The 16,659-nt window shown below is 40.5% G+C and overlaps 1 protein-coding gene across 1 annotated transcript in view; it reads right to left on the bottom strand.

Annotated features, from left to right (window-relative positions):
* LOC137429694 (DNA-binding protein RFX7) overlaps positions 1-16,659 on the bottom strand; it is a 119,986-nt gene that overhangs the window by 17,628 nt on the left and 85,699 nt on the right. The window contains exons 2-4 of the mRNA XM_068119839.2: positions 9,495-9,528; positions 9,287-9,369; positions 6,149-6,271 (exon numbers count right to left, since the gene is read on the bottom strand). Of these exons, the coding sequence (XP_067975940.2) occupies positions 6,149-6,271; positions 9,287-9,369; positions 9,495-9,528 (240 nt within the window). The remainder of the gene's footprint in view (positions 1-6,148; positions 6,272-9,286; positions 9,370-9,494; positions 9,529-16,659) is intronic.

A 16,659-nucleotide genomic window follows, 5' to 3' on the forward strand; every position in this document is an offset into this window, starting at 1 on the left:
CAAACCATAATATTTCCACCACCATGCTTTACAGTTGGTATCAGGTTCTTGTGGTCAAATGCTGTCTTTGGTTTTCGCCAAACATGTCTTCTGGTACTGTGGCCAAATAGCTCTACCTTTGACTCATCTGTTCAGAGCACATTGTTCCAGAAGTGCTGGTCTTTGCCTAGGTGTTCATTGGCAAACTTTAGTCTTGCCCTGATGCTCTTTCTGGACAGCAAAGGTTTCCTCCTGGCACACCTCCCATGCAGATCAAATTTGTGCAGCCTCTTTCTAATGGTAGACTCGTGCACTTTGACATCAACAGTGGCAAGAGCTACCTGTAGGTCCCATGATGACATTCTGGGGTTCTTAGAGACTTCTTTCAGCATCTTGCGGTCTGCTCTCGGGCTGAACTTGCTGGGGCGGCCTGGCCTGAACAAGTTTGCAGTTGTTTGGAATCTTCTCCACTTGTAGATGATCTTCCGGACAGTCGAATGATTGATTTCAAATTGTTTGGAGATCTTTTTAAATCCCTTCCCAGACTCGTAGGCATCTATAACCTTCTTTCTGAAGGCCTCAGAGAGCTCTTTTGATCTAGGCACGGTGACGCCGCACACTTCAACAATAAAGAGCAAACCAAACGAAATGTCTGAGGTTTAAATAAGACAGGTTCCTCCAAGATCCTCTCTAATGATGTTCTAATCATTTGCACCTGAGCTGGTGCACCTGATTCTAATTTTAGGTATTTGAAGTAGTGATAAATGTAGGGGTGTACTTAATTTTTCCACATGCGAAATTTGCATTTATGTTTATTTAAATTATACAATGGACAACAAAATGTAAATGTTTCATGATATTTGTTATATTATATCACCTTTATCTATCAATATTGTTGAAATGAAGATCAAATAGCTGTATGTTGAAATATGTTGAAAAAGTCAAAACTTTACATGGGGTGTACTTACTTTTTCAAGTGACCGTATACCATCATGTGTTGTCTTTGTGCCAAGTATGAACAAAATCGGTCCATACATCTCTGAGATATGGTTGCAGACGCACGGACCGACGGACCGACGAGACCAAAACCATAAGCCCCCGTTTTGGACTAAGTCCAACGGAGGCTAATAATACTGTAATAATTATAAGAAAATACTGAGTTCCCTTACAAGTAACTTTGATGCAGGAGGAGATCATTAGGCCCATCAAAGCCTGTGCTAGGATTGCCAAATAATTGTGGTTGTTTGGTCATGCTCGATCCTTCTAAATGCTGAGCGTCAAGCAAGGAAACAGCATGTACCATTTTTAGCTCACCTGGGCCCTAGTGCAGGTGAGGTATTAGCATTGCATGGTGTCCGTCAATCAGTCAGTATGTAAACACTTGGACCTTCTCCAAACATACGCACATTCTTTCAAAGAAACTTGACCACAACCGTCATCACCCGTCACATAGTACATTTTGTTCAAGACAAAAAAAAAACAACCAGGGTCTAGACTATAGGGGATCTACTGAGGATAAAAGTGGATCCAGGTTTGACCCCCCCCTAAAAGTGGGTCTGGGTTTGTGTCAAGATGGGTTTGTATGAATGTGTTGAGTGTTGCATGGAAGGAGCGGGAGGTTATTTTCAAACACGATTGGTGGTAAGCATAATATGATTTGTATAACATACAGGTTATAATAATGTATGTATACAGGTTATAATAGGATGACTTGCTAATAGGGGATCAGAGGCAGTAATCGAGCTGACAGAAAACATGAGTGAGATGAGGCTAATGCCGTGTTGTGGGTGTATTATGTTGATTAGGGTAGAAGGTTTAGGGATAAACAGGTCATTTTATTATTGTAAATGTGTAAAAATGAAAAATAAAGTTACAAGGAGGGACTTAGATAGTTTAACTGAAATAGAGAAGGAAGTAAAAAAAAAACCAATAAGATCATGAATGGTAGAAAGAGATCATGAATGGACAAATGAAAAACATTTATAAGCAATCCTCATGGTACTGCATAGATATTAAAGAGAGAAGTAAGACATTTATCGATTGACAGGATCAACTACAACTAATGGTAAGCAGCAATTGTAATGCATAAGAAGAATGGGCAGGAAGAGGAGCAAGAACAGGTTGTAGGTTGGGAAAGGAGGAGCTTCAGCTAGGTGAGGTTCATTGTCATGTTCTGGAAAAGGAACATGTTAGAAACCAAGGGCCAGGCTAGGAGAGAGCGCAAGGGACAATGGCCAGACTCGGAGCGAGCAGGGTAGCAGCCAGCAGCAGTAACAATGAGCAGTTCAAAAGAGAACGGCACAAATATCTAGAGCTTAAATGGCTAAGTCCAACGGAGGCTAATAATACTGTAATAATTATAAGAAAATACTGAGTTCCCTTACAAGTAACTGTGATGCAGGAGGAGATCATTAGGCCCATCAAAGCCTGTGCTAGGATTGCCAAATAATTGTGGTTGTTTGGTCATGCTCGATCCTTATAAATGCTGAGCGTCAAGCAAGGAAATCAAGAAAGCAAGCAAGAAAAAGTCAAGTCAAGCAAGAAAATCATTGGAATCTCCCGCGATGAAGCTATCTCTGAGGGCCTTTCACTCACTCACCGCAGGCAGGTAGGTGGTCTTTCTGTCTTCTACCGACTCCTCTCCGGCCTTGCTCCCCCAGCTCTCTCTGTGCTCTGTCCCCCAAATATTCCTACAGGTCGCACAAGATCTGCCAGCAACCCTCTGATGGTTAAACTGCCGAAATCTCGGCTCTCTGCTCACCTTCACTCTTTCATTCCTCTTTTCTCCCGCCTGTGGAACAAACTCCCACACTCCCTTCAATCCCTCTCCTCCCTCCAGGTCTTTAAAACAGCTGTTCACCACCATCTCTTATCTTCCCCCATCCATAACCTTGATCTTTTCTACCCCCACTAATTCACCCCAGATCCACCTTGTTTGAAATTCCAACTTATTTCCTGGAAATCCTGGCAGTGTCCATATGTTTATACCTCTCCCACCCCCCCCCCTTCACATGCCTCCCCCCCTTCACATGCCTCCCCCCCTTCACATGCCTCCCCCCCAAAGCCCTCTCCCTCCCACAGATCTCTCGATGTCTCCATGTCTCTCGGTCCCTGCTCTCAAATGTTGTGTTTGTGTCCTTCCCCCTCTCTCCCCATCTTGTCTACCGCTCCCGATGTTATTTGTTTTATGTGTCTGTTTGTCTTTCTGTGTGATTAATGTTCGCTCTTTCACGAGCCTCGATCTTGTATACAAAAAAAAAAAAGAAAAAAAAAAAAAAAGCAAAGTAGGTAGGTAGACGTATGCATGACGGTGAGGAGGGTGGCTTAGTCGGGCTACATGGGGGCACATTATTAATGCTAAGTGGTGTGTGTGCATGCGTGTCCTTTCAATTGCAAAATGCATATTGCTAATGTGGAGCAGAAAAAGTGTGACTGTATGGGGACATTACACCCTAAATGTGCAGAATTGGCTTTTTCTTCTTCATCTTTCTTTGTGTTCTGTTAACGCTTCATTGGGTTGTACGATTGAGTTGTAGAAAACAAGGTCTCGTTCATGATTCTTTTTAGCTTATTGTCCAAGATTTTCATCATCCTGGTTAAAATGGATTCTACAAGAGGACGTTTTATCAGGTTGGTGTAGTATGAGCATTTTCCATCCAATTTATCACATATGTTCACGGACAGTTGAAACAAAACAAACTAAACATAAAATACACTAGAACAATTCTCGGTAGAGCGCAAACCTCTGCCAGACTGAACAGTTTAGGTTTTGCAATCCACTGATAGGCCAGATCTGCATCCGGACATGAACTAAAATCGAATCGGCTTGTTCTTGTCACCTACCCAACTCATCCAGCATCTTTTGTCATAACCCGTCCACAATTTTTGGAAATATCGTGCTATAATGTATATCATTTTGGCTCTATCTCTCAATAATGAAGAATCACTGTTTAAAGGGGAACCCAAAAGCAAATTTTTTTTCTTCTGAAAACCATTGAAAATCATAATGGTCTAATTTAAAGGGAATTTATTTTTGAAATTTCTTGGCCAATCACAGTGTCGAAAAGAGACCTAGAGTGTCGATTTTCGATTTCGCCAGTGACATCACACTATGACCTCACCTTGATCCAAATGGCGGCTGTACACGGAGAACCGTGCATGTCGAGTTCTAATTCCGATACCGATTCCACCGTCATTAGCAACTCTGAAGGTTCTCAGTATGTTGACCGAATGACCGATTCCACCGTCATTAGCAACTCTGAAGGTTCTCAGTATGTTGAAACTGATCAGTGGGATTTTGAAGAAACTATTGTAAACAAAATTAGTGATGGAAATGCTTTCAGGACAATTGTGGATCCGTATCATTTTGAGCCTGATGCGAGTGATTCAGATGAAGATGGTGTTAGTGAAGATGGCAGTGTAGCAGATGGTAGTGTAGATGAAAATGCTGGTCACATGTTCACGATACATTGGTAGGTTTTATTTTTCCATTCAATTGACAGTTTATCAGGGATTTTGTATTAATTTATAAATCAGTTATATTACTCCAGAAGAAATACGTCACTACACAGCACGGATACGATACTGCACGGACATGGCACAGACACAACATGGCATTTACATGACACGGACAAAGCATGACACAGCACTTTATAAATCGGAAATCGGAAAAAGACTCATCACATCTATTTTATAGGGTAACCTTGCTAACCCCCGCTCTAGCGGGGAAAATGGCCTTAAAACGATCATTCATTCATTCATTCATTATTTCACATCTATTTTATAGGGTATCAAGGGATAGATTAGCGTCGAAGTGGTCTGAGCGTTTGGGTTCACCTTTAAAAATTAAAAAATTCTCGTATCCAGATCAGGATCTTCACCAACATCTAATCAATTCGTCCTTCTCACACATCCAACCTGTCCACTAAGTTTTGTCTGGATCTGTCCATAACTTTTTGAGACATCTTGCTCACAAACAAATAAACACACACGAATTGTGTGAAAACATAACTTCCATCCATCTTCGGTAGCGGAGGAAACTAGAGGGTTCATAGAACACCTTACCACATGCAGATTTGAGGAAAACACCTGGCGAGGGTCTGCGAGCAGAAAATTTGATTGGTCGAGATGACGTAAGATGCCGTAATATTTTGTGCAAGAACTACTAAAACGGGTTTTTGAAAGTGCCGAAAAGGTGATTTGTGTTCTACAGTGTTCAATTATATAATTGTATTGAAATAAATAAAGATTTTAAAGGTTGTAGAAAAAAAAACATTTTTGGGAGAGTTTACTACTGTTGATGCAGAATTTTTTACACCACCATATTTAACACTTTGCATTAGTTTGTCGTTCTGTTGGTTGTGCCCTTCATGACGTCCTTAACAACTACGTTTCCTGTTTGGAATTTTTTTTTGACTGCCTGACAGGAAAACAGACCAAAAATATAATCTCTCCTCTTTGTGCATGGATAATCAGGACAAGATTCCGTACAATTTGTCAAATTCAGAGACAAAGTTCTGCTCAACTGCAGGTTCGTGTTCTGATTCATGGTCTGATTCGTGTTCAAAATATAACATTCAATTGAAATGAAGTAGTTCCTCGATCCTAAACTGACGTTTGTAGACCAACAGACAGACATTGCTTTTCGCGCACGGGATAAAAATCTGAATGACTATGTGAATGAAACTCCTGTTAGTCAGTCCAGGAGCTAATATCAATCAATTAATGAAGGGGGAGAGGGAGGACACTTCACCATTCAGCTCTCAACGAAGGCAGAAAGTTTTTAAGTGGCCAAAGTCTGGAATATCTGATTCTCAATGCTTCCTAGATGACATGTCCTGCAATCATGGAGTTATTGAGAAAATCAAAAAAAAAACAAAAAACCACCACCAAACAATTGAAACGTATAAAACAATCTGAAACATTTTTAATGCATACCTTAGGTGTAATAAAGTCGTGCTTCAAAATTACAATGTACTGACTGACCAATTCTCTAAAAGGACTTCTTGATGTTCATTAATTATTTGAACTCTACAGTCATGCATTTCATTCATCAGAGAGAAAAAGTGAGCAACATGGCCCAAAATGCAATCAGATACTCCTCAGATGTACTTCCAGGGCAATGTTTCAGCATAGTTTCTGTTTTGCAGAAAACAAATGGCTTACTTACTTGTATTCGTTGTAGACTTGCTGCTTGGGGAGACACGTTTCATGACATTCCTCCAAGTGGGCCTGGATCCATTCAAGCGCGCGCATTTGATCGATGCGGTTGTTTGACACAGGGCCCGTATCACTGCACAAACAGGTACAGGAGACAAATGCACTGTACTATTCATTTTAATTGAAAAAGAAATAAATTTTACGATCCCCAAAATGTCACCAAATCTCAAGCAAACACCAATCAACATTTACATGTTGTGCTCTGAAGTACAACAGTAATGAAGTCAGGCCTGAAGACCTTATCAAGTTGCACCCTAACCAATAAGAAAAAAAACTCCCTTTCCTCTGATCTCAGCCCTCCAACCCTCCCCAGCTCCTCCAGAACACATGTGTTCTTCCAAGAACCCCTTCCTGGTTAAAACTCCCAAAATGCAGGCTTACTGCACACCTCCCACTTTTGTTCCTCCGTTCTCCCATTTATGGAACAGCCATCTGAATGTTGTTCAAACACGCTATTCCCACCATGGCTTAAAACTGGCAGCACACCACCATCTCATTTTATCCCCCATCTTGACCTGCAATATGCCCCCATTAAACGCAACCCAAGCCCCTTATTTGCAGGTTATTGTATTTCGCCCCCTCCTCCTTTCCTGTTTATTCATTCTCATGCTTATTGTGTCCAAATGTGGATCCATTGTCCCACTGTCAGTACCGTACGTTGCCTTTTTACCCTCTGTCACCTTGCTCGGTTAGTAAGACCAATACGACATGTCCATCCATAAAAGTTGTTTTGCATTCCCATCTGAACAAATATATCATGATGCTGGGATCCCAAGTAAAATAAAGAAAATCCCTAAAACGGTGTTGATTTGTCCTTGCCTAATAGACTTGTAATTCATGTAAAGGCACATCAAAGTCTCCTAATGCCCTTATTCAATGCTACAGATTTTGTATTTGCAAAATAATTCCCATTCAAGCATAATGAATAGAGGGACGAATAAACAAACCAAAGCAAAAAACAATGGCAGCAGAAAAAGACGTGCACACACAAATGGCTTCTGGGAATAAAGCAGCCATGATAATCGAAAGCAAAACCGCCCCCCCCCCCCCAAAAAAAAGCAAAATAAATAAACGGTAAGAATAAAAGGGAGAAACAGCAGATGACAATAGAAAACTGGCACAAAAAGAGGAATGTATGATTTAAAAAAAAGTCAGCATGCATGGTGGAGATTTTAAAAATAAATAAACAAGGTGGTTGTTTTATTTAAGCCACTTTATAATCTTCACAAAAGTTCACTTTATAATCTTCACAAAAGTTCACTTTATAATCTTCAAAAACTTTTTTTTTTAATTGAGGTAAAATTAGAGGAGATTTCGAAGAAGAATGCTATGATTAAAAAAAAAAAAAACCGCAGACAATCATTCAGATTTTTAAAAGGGAAAACAATGCAAGCAACCTGTGCTTCTGTACGATGAAGAGAAAGCAGAGGGGGAGTTTGGTGGAGTTTGGGAGGATGGGGAAAAAGGATGTGGATGGTGCAGACATGCTGAAGCTGCATACAGTGAATGTCCTTTACAATACATACCCATGAAACAAGCTACAAAAAGGATGGCATTGGGTTGGGCTAAATCAAGGCTGCCTAAGAACAAAAGTACTTCTGGTTTATAAATGATGCCCTGAAATCTTCCCCCTCACTGCTTCCACAAACCCGTAGGGAGGTACTCCGCTCATAAATCTCTGCCTTATTGTATTTATGAAAATGTCTGTGAGGCCAGGATCTCTTTCTTCCATGAATTATTGTTAAAGCACATACTGTATATTATGGCTGTCTGGCTGGCATTCCTTGGTTGGGGAAATTTGATTCCACACAGTTCAATCTGATTTGACATTCGATTCTGACTCTGGCAGAGTAAGACCAAATACTTTAAAATGGTAAGTGCTGCTTTCTCACTTGACACTCAGGATTTAGAGAATAGAGCACAGATAAACCCTGCCGGGAAGGTATACCACGAGGAGGAGGAAATTTCTCCTCAATTGCCCTACTAGCTGCGGAGAGAAAAATGACCTCACAAAGATGGTGTCGCTGGTGCACAAGTGTCCCAGGAATCCTTCCCCAAGGTGGGTCACTATGTTTGTCCAAAATAAAGGCTGGTGTTGTCTCATGTATTTGTCTACAGGTGTGTCCATTATTTGTATTGCTGCTCCCCAATGAACCATATAACATGTTAATTAAAAAATAAACTTTTTTGGAATTTTCTTTCATATGCATCACGTACCTGTGGGTTGCATCATTTCCTGGGAGCGTAGTTGTGCCGCTGATGCAGTGCCCGATGTTGGTTAGAGCAGGAATTTGGAATTTGTTCAGGGTACTGGCAGTAGCTCACCTACACTTCATGCATGAAAGACACTGAAGGATCTTTAATGTCTACTAACTAATGCTCATCAGCCTCTGTTGATCAATTCTCCTAGTAGGTGATGACTACAAATCGAATTCACCCTCGATAACAGCGGAGATGCACCACACTTACAGCTAGTTGAAAACAATGTCACCACATTAAGTGGATGTCATAAGAAGAAGAAGAAGAAGAAGAAGAGGAGGAGGAAGAAGAAGAGGAAGAAGAAGAAAACTAATGCGAACAGACTTTTAATGTGCATCCGAAGGACAGCACAGACATTGATGAATCGCCCTGTCGGGGAAACACCAGAATCACAGTGTGCAGCTGGACTGAGATTCAAACCCACATTAAGCAGCTCAGGTGAGTGTGCGTACATACCATTCGGCTATCCTGTCAGCCATTTTGGAATCGATTAGATTTTGATGAAATTTTTCTTTTACTTACAGTTTTTTTGCAAAATAGAAGCCAAAATAATTTAGCCATGATATTTAAATGCCAAAAATGTTGAGGCGGTAAACATTCCCAGGCCAACACAAACAAAACAACAGAAAAACAAGTATGGATCAGCCTTTGTAAAGTTTTAGATTCTCCTCAAAATTAATAAACACAGTAAAATGAAATTTACTTTAACGCAATGATCTTCATGTGATAATCAGTCATGCTTGTGTACCAGTGGGAATATGTATAACTGAGATTTTAAAAAGAGGGACGCAAATGATCAAAATGACTAAGGATCACTGCATTGGCTCACTTTTTAATGGCATTGTTGGGGCTGGAAGGCAACTGTAAATAAAGGAAGAGTTTTTCAACATCAGTAAACTTCTGCACTTCTTCCTGCAAAGAGAAGCAACAAAAGACAATCTATTAAACCACCCGAATCAACTGTATTTAATCCCAAACATTACAGCTCATTTTCCCACGACATCATATTAGAGGAACTTTTGTTGCAAATATCTTACCAGTATTCCGGTGATTTTCTCTTGTGTGTATTTGCTGGGGATGATATTAGGGTGGAATTAAAGAAAAGAAAAGAAAAGTCAAGTTTATTAAAGTCAAAACATCTAGAATATACCAGCCTACCCATGAGGAAATATGTTTCTGAGCATTTTTCATTAAAATCATCAATTGTACAACAAAAACTCAGTCAATTGGAAGTCAAAATTTTTTTGTTTCATCGTTTCATAAAACTCTTTGGAGAAGTTAACAAATCCCAATACCTGGAAGGGAGAGCAATGCTTGAATAATTAAAAACAATCAAAAATCATGCAAAACAACAGCACAATGGATATTCGAAAGCAGTTGTAAGGCTTACAGAAAAAAACGAAGGATCAATATTGCAAAAGTCGTACCCATTCATAAAAAAGATGAACTGTCGTTTATAAGAAATTATCGTCAGGTTTTCCTTTTTTCAAGTTTTTCAAAAGTATTGGAACATCTTGTCTATAATAGGCTTTATTTATTTATTACATTCAATAATTTATGTCAATACGGCTCCCGATCATTTTATTTTACCGACCGCTAGCATAAGTCGATTTCTTTGACAAGATATCAAATATATATATATATACTGTATATATACAGTGTGGCCCCGTTAGAACGCGATCGCTGAGGCCCATAAAATGTCATCGCGAAAAAAGCGGGGTTCAAGAAAATCAGCGTTCAAACTGACCCAATGTCGACCTAACATCCTAAATCATCCGAAAACAACAAATAAAAACATTCAAGACATATATATATATATATATATATATATATATATATATATATATATATATATATATATATATATATATATATATATATATATATATACACACATACATACTTGGCATTAAATATGGAATTTTTTTTTTTCTTGACTTGGGTTTACTTTCTGACCTCGGTATATCAATCTGGTGAGTTTCTTTTACACTTCGGTGATTTCTTTGTTAAAAGAACCATGTGACTGATTGTCTGTCGCAGCAAGAAGTCAATAACAGGATTATATCACAGGTGGCGTGACAAAATGTACGGAAAGGTACATTTGACGATTGGCTTCACAATCGGGTATATAAGGGTTGTTGCGTTCTGTATTAGTGGAAAACAACTGCTGCACGTCTACAAAAGTTATTGCCGCTTCCCCTGGAGATGGTCCGTCAACTCGACAATGCTGTTTGTCATTTAGTGGTGGCTTTACGAAATTCCGGCATGAAACAGCATGCTATTGCTTGGCAGTATGGCATGACTCAAGGTCAGGTGTCAAAGATCCTGCAACGAAATGCTCAGAGGGGTGTCCCTACTCCAATACCGAGGCCAGGACGTCCCCGCAGAACCACAAGGAGGGCTGATCGCCAGCTGCACCGGTTAGTCCGCAATGGCCGTACCAAGTCAGCTAATCGGCTTAGGGCTGAGTGGCAGCAACTGACAAATGTGCCTGTATCCAGAAGGCTAGTCGACCAACGACTGGTTCAAGCAGGCTATCGTGCCAGGCGTACCCTGAGAAAGCCACGTCTGTCCAGACAACACCGCCAGCGCCGATTGCAGTGGGCCAGAGAGCACCGTCAATGGCAGCCAGGACACTGGAATCACGTGATCTTCAGTGACGAGTCTAGATTTCTGGTCTATCGTCAAGATGGCCGCGTCCGAGTGCGCAGACAAGTGCATGAAGCCTACAACGAAGATTGTATAGTGCCAAGAGTCCAAGCTGGAGGTGGTGGGGTGACCGTTTCGGCTGCTTTTCATGCAGGGGGCAAAACTGACCTGGTTGTTCTGAATGGAAACCTGAAACAGTTCAAGAACAGGGCTATTCTGGAAGATACATTGCTTCCATTTGTTCGTGCAGCCTTTCGAGGAAACTTTGTCTTCCAAGATGACAATGCACGGCCTCATCATGCTTGCATGATCCAACACTTTCTTGCTGACCGTGGTGTAGAGCATATGGAGTGGCCTGCCATGTCCCCGGATATGAATCCGATAGAGAACTTGTGGGCAGAATTAATGCGTCAAATCGACAACTTGGACCAGCAGCCTGCCTCTGTGCGTGAATTGCAGCAGGCTATTGTAACTGCATGGCAAGCGATTCCTGTCCAAACCTTGGCAAATCTCGTGAACAGCATGCCTCAACGTGTACGTGCTCTCCTGAATGCTCGTGGGGGTTACACGAAGTACTGAACTGTAATTTTACTGTCCGTAATCCCAGTCGTAATTTAACTTTTGTTTTTGTTAAAAAATTTTTTGGCTAATGTGCAAAATAAGGGGATACTTCTGGAAAACGCACAGAAGTTTAACAATACTGTCCGTGAATTGAGTTCGATATCAGTTTACATCACTTTGAAGAATCAATTTATTTGCTTCGAAATGTCAAATGTGGTTTTTGTTTCTTTTAAAGGTCACATTAACAAAATCTAGAATAATTTCAACATAATTCCAATGAACTTTTGGTTCTAAGTCATCTTGAAAAGTAAGTTCACCCAAAAAAAAAAAAAAAAAAAAAAAAAAAAATATATATATACAACAACAACAACATGCATTTTAAAGGCCATTTTCCCTGCTAGAGCGGGGGTTAGCCTTGCGGTCCCCATGACAATCTTCTCCATTTAGCCCTATTTTCTGCATCTCTCCTTGTTAACCCCCTTGCCCGCATTTCTTCTTCCACCATCTTTAGCCAAGTCTTTCTCGGTCTTCCCCGTCCTCTGCTTCCTTCTACATTCATTTCCATCACTCTTCTCAACCAGTCACTTTCATCCTTCCATCCAACCAGTCACTTATATATACAGTATATATACACAAAGAATTAAGTTAAGCACCCCCCCGTTTTTTTACAACCTCGCACATTACAAGTTTGTTGTCGTCAAAACAGTGTAATATACCCATGATATTGCTATATTTTCTGGAGAAGTGATATTATGGTCACATAAAAACATAATCATGCCGTTTTCAATATTTTATTCTGAATAATTTAAGGTGAAATTTTTTGGGAATTTTAGGCATATTTTCACCTCAATTTAAGTATGGAGCTATAGGTCCATCACGGACAGTGTGGATGACGTTTATGTTTTCTAACGTACAGTCATTGTTCTGAGAAGACCTCTAGCGATCTTTGCGTCAATAACGTGTGTAGGACCCACGTGATCGGATCACTGACTCAACCCTACGTCTCATAGACCCTGTAAGCCGTCGTATGCGTTGCTGTGGCAGGTTGTTCCATTCCCGATGTAATGCACGTTCCAATTCATCCAGATTGGCTATTGGAGGGACCATCTTCGCAATTTGTCGTCCCAACATGTCCCAAACGTGCTCGAGGGGGTTCAGGTCAGGACTGTACGCAGGCCAGGGGATGGTTGTCACAGCACCTTGCTCCATCCGATCACGTGGGTCCTACACACGTTATTGACGCAAAGATCGCTAGAGGTCTTCTCAGAACAATGACTGTACGTTAGAAAACATAAACGTCATCCACACTGTCCGTGATGGACCTATAGCTCCATACTTAAATTGAGGTGAAAATATGCCTAAAATTCCCAAAAAATTTCACCTTAAATTATTCAGAATAAAATATTGAAAACGGCATGATTGTTATGTTTTTATGTGACCATAATATCACTTCTCCAGAAAATATAGCAATATCATGGGTATATTACACTGTTTTGACGACAACAAACTTGTAATGTGCGAGGTTGTAAAAAAACGGGGGGGTGCTTAACTTAATTCTTTGTGTATATATCTATAACTGTGAGAAATAGTAGAAACTCCACAGTAGGAGCAGGGCGTCTCATTTGCATTAAATAAATAATCGGGAGATTAAATCAGACGTGGACGTAGCTTCAGGACGTCGATCTTTAATGTTCGACAAGCTTTCGACCAACAAAGGTCTTCTTCTTAGTTGTCCCCAAGTTCAACGGAAGTTCCATCGTTACTGAGGAACGGGCTTATTTTAGCTGAGAATAATGACTGTACCTGAGTTGCTGTGTTGTCATGATTTACACCAATCATAATACAAACAATTATTTTGCACAAATGTATTTGTTGTGTTTGTGATATTACATTTTTATAGGCAATTTAGGTCGAAGATTTAGGTTGAATGTTTTTTTTTTCAAGAAAGAACCCCTCAGCACATACATAGGGGAGGGGTAGGTGCAGACTGGAAGTTTGGGATGACACCTCACCACCACGTAATTCAAAACACCTCACCCCCATGTGATTTAAAAACACCTCACCACCATGTGATTTAAAAACACCTCACCACCACATCATTAAAAAACACCTCACCACCACATCATTAAAAATACCTCACCCCCACGTGATTCAAAACCACCACAACGTTATTAAAAGCACTTCACAACCACGGAAACAAAAGTTTGAGGGAGTCGTTAAGTGACAACACAGACACTGCCCAGATGTGTAGATATATAGATAAATGACTGTACCTGAGTTGCCGTTTTGTCATGGCTTAAACCAATCATAATTCAAACAATTATTTTGCACAAATGTATTTGTAATATTCGTGATATTACTTTTTATAAACAATTGAAGTTGAAAAAAAAAAATTCCCAAAAAGATTCCCCCCAAAATAAATAAATTTAAAAACACCCATTATTCACAGATTCACGCCTGGTGTTGCCTGTTGTTGGTGTAGCGGCTAGGGTGCCAGCTTAGGATCCTGGGATCGAATCCCGGTCGATAGCTGAATTAACGCCAGGGGGGTTGACTCAGCCTGTCATCCTTCCGAGGTCGGCAAATTGAGTGCCAGTTCACTGGTACTTCGTAAAAAGGTTCGTAAAAAGGCGACAAACAGGGTTGGCGGCAGGAAGGGCATCCGGCCGTAAAACATTGCTTCAAAAAGGGGACCAACAAAAAAACAACAACAACCACGGTGCCCGAAAAAGGCCAACCCCCGCCTTGCGGGGAAAAATGGCCTCCAAAGGTGATTTTTTAAATTTTATTCACAGAGAACATCGTTATAATTTCGACCTATACTGAAGAAATTAAAATCATAACATAACGTAAAATCACAACATAAAATCATAACGAAAGAGGGAAAAATTGGAGGACAGCCATAAGAGCAGATTAAAAATAAATACGACAAAGATTTAAAAAATCATATACAACCACAATGCAATCCGTTCAAAATGATCATTGCAAAATTGAAACAAGCAGCTTAGGTCAAATTTGCCAACTTTGCTTTGGCCAACTCATAAAAATGGATTCTGAGCACCGGCAGAATGGGGAGCAGATGGGAAAATAAAATAAATAAATAAAAACCATGAAAAGCAAACCCGCAATGGACTGAAATAAACTTAGCAAGTGAAGTCATACATGTTTAATATTTTAATAATTAATTTCTGTGTATATTTTGACATTTATACAAGAAAATAGTTATGAAGATGTTAACAAGAGTCATTTGTGACCATCATCTGCAGCTCAAACAAAGGAGTGGAGGCAGTCTGGTGCTTGCCTAAAGGCCAAACTGCTGATATGTCAAGGGTCATCATTCGAACGTCTGTCACAATATTGTCAGTCCTTCACATGTGATGTCGACCTACTGGAGCAAAACCATTGCATTACAGGCGCCTTCAGTAGCAAGGCAGGCTCTAATGGAGTGGAGCGTGCTATAGGGCCAAATAGATGCAGATTCAAGCATGGATGAGGTGTGAAACAGGTGACTGTCCTGTGAAGTTATGCAAGTTCTTGTTACGTGCTAAATCATTAACAGCATCAACCTTTATGTGATGAAGGATCTTGGTATCAAAGGCATCAAACTTATTTTCCAACTCAGCAAAGAGTACCCCCATACATCAGGGTGAAAAGAACCAAGATGTTGTTTACAGACTTATTTTGGAATATCTGAGAGCGTACTTCCACATAGGGTGGATGTTCACCACAGCAGATGCAACATATACACATTAATATCTGCTTCACTTCAGCAGTTTGAAAGTAATAAAACTGTCAAGAGAAAACAACTTTTTCACTGCACTACCTCAACTAGAGGGCCATCCAGTAAGAGGTCTCTGGACTCTGGAGTCTGGAGAGAGGAGGAGGTTCCTCAAGCTTTGACCTTTCGTCTTGTCCCATCTGATACTGAATCCAAGGGGCTTGGTTTCTTTGTTTGTCACAATAAGGACAAAATGAATGGCTTCAATCATCCCTGTTAGAATTGCTGTCCGTGAAGGAAGGAAGCCTCGGTCAACCCACATGGCTACATGTCCATAAATAATTACCTCCGCCACTTAAAGTGGATGGAGGTTAGGTTTTCACCCTTGGCTGTTTGTTTGTCTGTAAGCAGGAAATCTCACAAAGTTGAGGACGGATTCGGACTAAATTTGGAGGACAGGTAGGGTGCGTGACAATGACAAATTGATTAGATTTTGGTGAAGATCCGAATCTGGATCCTAGAATTTTAAAAGTGATTCTTCACCATTAAGTGGTAGGGCCAAAACTATATATAGCATGATATCTCAAAATGTTATGGACGGATTCGGATGAAACTTGATGGACAAGTTAGATGTGTAACAAGGACAAATTGATTCGATTGCGGTGAACATCCGGATCCGAATTTGTTTAAAATGATTCTTCACCATTGAGAAATGAATGAATGAATGATCGTTTTAAGGCCATTTTCCCCGCTAGAGTGGGGGTTAGCCTTGCGGACCCCATGACAATCATGGTTCCCTGTTTGAGGCAATGTTTTTATGGCTGGATGCCCTTCCTGACGCCAACCCTTAGTCGCCTCTTACGATGCGCAGGGATACGGTGTACCTATTCTAAACCGGGGTACACACCGGGATCATTCATCCCAGCAAGCTGGTACTCAATTTGCCGACCTCGGAAGGATGACAGGCTGAGTCAACCCCCCTGGCGTTAATTTAGCGATCGACCGTGATTCAAACCGAGGACCCTAGGATCCCAAGCCGGAACCCTAACCGCTAAGCCAACACCAGGATCAACGCTAACCGCTAAGCCAGGTGACTACGTCTATTAATTATGTGCTATTTGAAAGTACCTTTTAAACCCTTAGATCCTTTGAACCGCTTAGACCATTTTGGATGCTTTAGACCTTTTAAGATCCTTTAAACACCTAGAAAATTTTACATCATTTAGAGTTTAGATCCTTTGACTCCATCTAGACTTCCAGACCCCTTGAAATCC

This window comes from Myxine glutinosa, chromosome 6, assembly GCF_964187855.1.
Source record: "Myxine glutinosa chromosome 6, kmMyxGlut1.1, whole genome shotgun sequence".
NCBI lineage: Eukaryota > Metazoa > Chordata > Myxini > Myxiniformes > Myxinidae > Myxine > Myxine glutinosa.